General features: G+C 66.4%; 1 protein-coding gene across 2 annotated transcripts; it reads right to left on the bottom strand.

Moving 5' to 3' along the window:
• Nucleotides 1–381: 381 nt before the first annotated feature.
• CDKN1C (cyclin dependent kinase inhibitor 1C) lies at nt 382–2,542 on the bottom strand. 2 transcript variants are annotated; one of them, XM_075545207.1, is made up of 4 exons: nt 2,407–2,542; nt 1,645–2,255; nt 1,219–1,360; nt 382–1,084 (listed from the first exon to the last, which is right to left on the bottom strand). In XM_075545207.1, exons 2-3 carry the CDS (start codon nt 2,243–2,245, stop codon nt 1,224–1,226), a joined length of 738 nt encoding a protein of 245 aa, XP_075401322.1. In that variant the 5' UTR covers nt 2,246–2,255; nt 2,407–2,542; the 3' UTR covers nt 382–1,084; nt 1,219–1,223. The 2 variants fall into 2 exon arrangements, with proteins under 2 accessions (XP_075401322.1, XP_075401321.1); XM_075545206.1 differs by having other exon boundaries at nt 1,219–1,363.
• Between the last annotated feature and the right edge of the window lie 697 nt (nt 2,543–3,239).

Consider the following 3,239-nt stretch of genomic DNA (forward strand, 5'->3'; position numbering starts at 1 on the left):
GGTTGGCAGGGCCCCACCCTGCAGTCAGGAGAGTCTGGCTCGCCATAGCCTTCGCTGGAGTCCCAGGATCCCACTCCCCAGCCTCTGTGGAGGCAGCCCCACCCCCCTCAGCCCAAGCTCCAGAAGAAGGGAGCAAGTGTGTAGAGGCGTGGGGGGGAGAGGCTGGGCCTGGCACTTGTGAATCCGCAGTGAGGGCTCTGCTCCCGGGGCCCAGGTGGGCAGCAGCAAGTTGCCCCTTAGAATCTAGCCTGAGCCCTGCCAATGCAGTCAGGGCTGCCCTGGCCCCACCCACTGCCAAGGGGCCTCTGGGGCCCCTGTGTTCTTCTCCTTGCCCGGTCAGTGGGGTGTGAGGCGGCGTGGTCAAGCAAGGAGGACCCCATGTTGCAGCATTTATTGATCTCTTTATTAATCCCCAGCGGAGGTAGCCAGGTCAGTGGTACACACGGCTCAGGAACCATTTGAACACGTTTGTAATCAAATTCACAGATGTATAAAGGGCTCAAGGAAAGCTGGCGAGAGGCGGCTGTGTGGCGGCATTTGGGTCGGTTGGCAGCTGCGGGGGGCGCCCTCCCCTAGATCCATCCCACTGTCAAGACACATTTAAGGTGTGGTGAGTGACCAGGTGCAGGTGACCTTGCGTTGGCATCAACCAGTGACCGGGCAAGGGCGTGGCAGAGTGGCCCACGCCTCGACATAAATAGAAATATAAGTTAGTATAGCTTTCTTAGATTTTTTTTTTGTACAAATATACATGTTTTTCTGATTTTTTCTCTTTTTTTTTCCATTTTACTTTTTTCTTTAGCACTGAGTTGCAGCAGAGATTAAACACTTTATATAAATGACTCTTACAGCGCTCTCCCCTAGTCTGGGGGGGACAGTGCACCCTCCCGCAGAGAACAATGAGATAGAAAGGGCGATCTTAGTACATTGCACAGTTTTTCCAACGTCTTAAAACACAAAATACAGCCGATGCTCCGCGACTGCCACCGCGGGCCCATTTGTTGCTACATGAACGGTCCCAGCCGAGCTGCTCTGGTGCTCCCTGCACCCTGAAAGGTTCCCTCGGGGCTCCTCCACTGCGAGACTGTTGGGGGGGGGGGAGACACGGGATGAGTACCGGGCCCCACCCCACAGGTCCTCCAAGACCTGCGGTGGGGTGGGGCGCCCGCCCTGTTCACCCACCCCCCGCCCCGCCCTGTCCCCTGCTAGAACACTCACCTGACTTACCGAAGGCGCTTGCGCGGAGTCTGCTCTGCAGCCCCGACGGCAGCTGGGGATCCGGGGGCACTGCAGCCAGAGGCCACCTCGCTGGACGATCCTTTGGCCTCCGATGCAACTCTTTTGCGCTTGGGGTAAAAGTCTGCTGGCGATTGGGACAGCAAAGACCCAAGTCAGGACCCGCGGGGAGGGGGAAAGGGGAGGGGGCGCCCAGGTCCACAGACGGATGGTCAGCTTTGTTGAGGTCTAAGCAAAGTGCAGCGTAAGCACGTCCCCTTGTCCCGCGGCCAAGAACCCACCTCCCACACCCACCCACCCACCCACCCGCCGCCGCAGCCGCCTTAACCCCTTAGACGCCAGGAGGGGCTCCCGGGGCGCCCCCGGGCCCCCGAGTCCCCTCCTGCGCATCACAGACGGCCAACTCACTTGAGACCAGAGATCCAGACAGCTTCTTCATGGCCCCGCCGGAGTTGGCGGCGGTGGCGGTGGCGGCGGACGCCGAGGGAGCTGGGCGCGCGGCCACCCCGGGGTGCAGAGTCTCCCCCGCGGGCTCTGGGCTGCGCGGCTCTTCCATCTCATCTTCCTCACCGTCGTCCTGGGGCGCGTCGGGGGCCGGGCCCGGCGGCGGGGTCGGGGCGCGCGCCACCGGCGCCGGGGCCTCCCCGTGGCCGTCCAGGTTCTCTTGGGCCACCGGCTCCGGCGGCGGGCCGGGCAGGGCGGCGATGACCACAGGCGGCCCGTTGGGGCCCAGCTGCATGCGGCAGCGCCCCACCTGCACCGTCTCGCGATAGAAGGCGGGCACCGAGGCGCTGTCCACCTCCACCCACTGCAGACGGCCGGGACCGCGCAGCGGCATGTCCAGCTGGAAGTCGTAGTCCCAGCGGCGCTGCTCCTCGGCGTGCAGCTCGGCCAGGCGCGCCTGCAGTTCGGCGCGCATCGCCTCGTGGTCCACGGGCCCGAAGAGGCTGCGGCAAGCGCTGGTGCGCACGAACGGCGGCAAAGGCCGACGGCCGGCCAGGCGCTCCATGGTCGCGTCTCTGCAAAAAAGCACGTCGGGCATCGCGGGGGGCACAGAGGGCAGTGGGGCAGCGGGCAGGGAGTGGGGAGGGGACGGCGACGGGCGGGCCCGGTTCGGACCTGCCAGTCGCCGCCCCGGCCCTCCAGGTCTTCCCGGGGACCCCAGTGTACCTGGCTGTCTGGCCCGTGGTGGCGGTGACGTTCGCTTCCCGTCGCTTGACTAGGCGGCCGCGCCCCCTCGAATCTGCCTGAGCAGGAGTTGAGTAGGCGACACCCCAAGAGCAGCGCACTGGCTTGGGGAGCGCCGGTCCGCGCGTACCCCTTTATAGGAGCGCGCCCCCCCCTCGCGGGCATGGGGGCGTCTTTACCCCCCCACCGAGATTAGCATAATGTAGTATTTTCAGTTTCGACAACACGGCGGCCATTGGCCGGCCCGCGGCCCCTCCCCGCCCGCGGCCCCGCCTCGCCCGCGCCGCCCATTGGCCGCGCGCACACGCCCCCCGGGGCCGGGGGCGGGGTCGCGGGCTGGTTGGCGGGCGCGCGGGCGGCCGCGGGGGCAGGGCGGTAACGCGACACCACCGCACCCCGCCCCCTCGCCCCATCCCCCGCGCCCGCCCCCCGCCCGGCTCCTTTGTCTGCAGGCGGGGGCTGCCTGGCGGCCCGGGCGCCCCCCCCTCCCTTGCGCCCCTCGCCCGGCGTCGTCCCGCAGGCCGGACGCGCCCGGGCCGTCGACTCCCGGCGCCCGCACCAGCTGAAGGCGTTTCAAGGTTCCTCGCCTGCGGGCCTGGACCAAGGTTGGGGCGCCCCCGCCGCCTGCGCTTCCCCCAACACACACCGGGACTGATGACCTCGAAAAAGTCCAGCACTTGGCAATTTTAACACACCTGCTGAACGCCCCCCCCCCGACCCCTCGAAGGGGCAGCAGATGGCTCCGTTTTGCCCCCAAGGGTGTCCGGTGGACTTCTTGAGCCTGGGATTTAGTGTCTGTCCCCTGCTCAGTGAAG

This window comes from Tenrec ecaudatus, chromosome 4 (genome assembly GCF_050624435.1).
Source record: "Tenrec ecaudatus isolate mTenEca1 chromosome 4, mTenEca1.hap1, whole genome shotgun sequence".
NCBI lineage: Eukaryota > Metazoa > Chordata > Mammalia > Afrosoricida > Tenrecidae > Tenrec > Tenrec ecaudatus.

What these genes read in the sequence shown, in the direction of transcription:
- CDKN1C (XM_075545206.1), bottom strand. Translation starts at nt 2,245, where the DNA reads ATGGAGCGCCTGGCCGGCCGTCGGCCTTTGCCGCCGTTCGTGCGCACC. An exon ending in GTCTGGATCTCTGGTCTCAA is followed by an intron (nt 1,364 to 1,644) that starts GTGAGTTGGCCG and finishes CCCAATCGCCAG; the next exon opens with CAGACTTTTACCCCAAGCGC.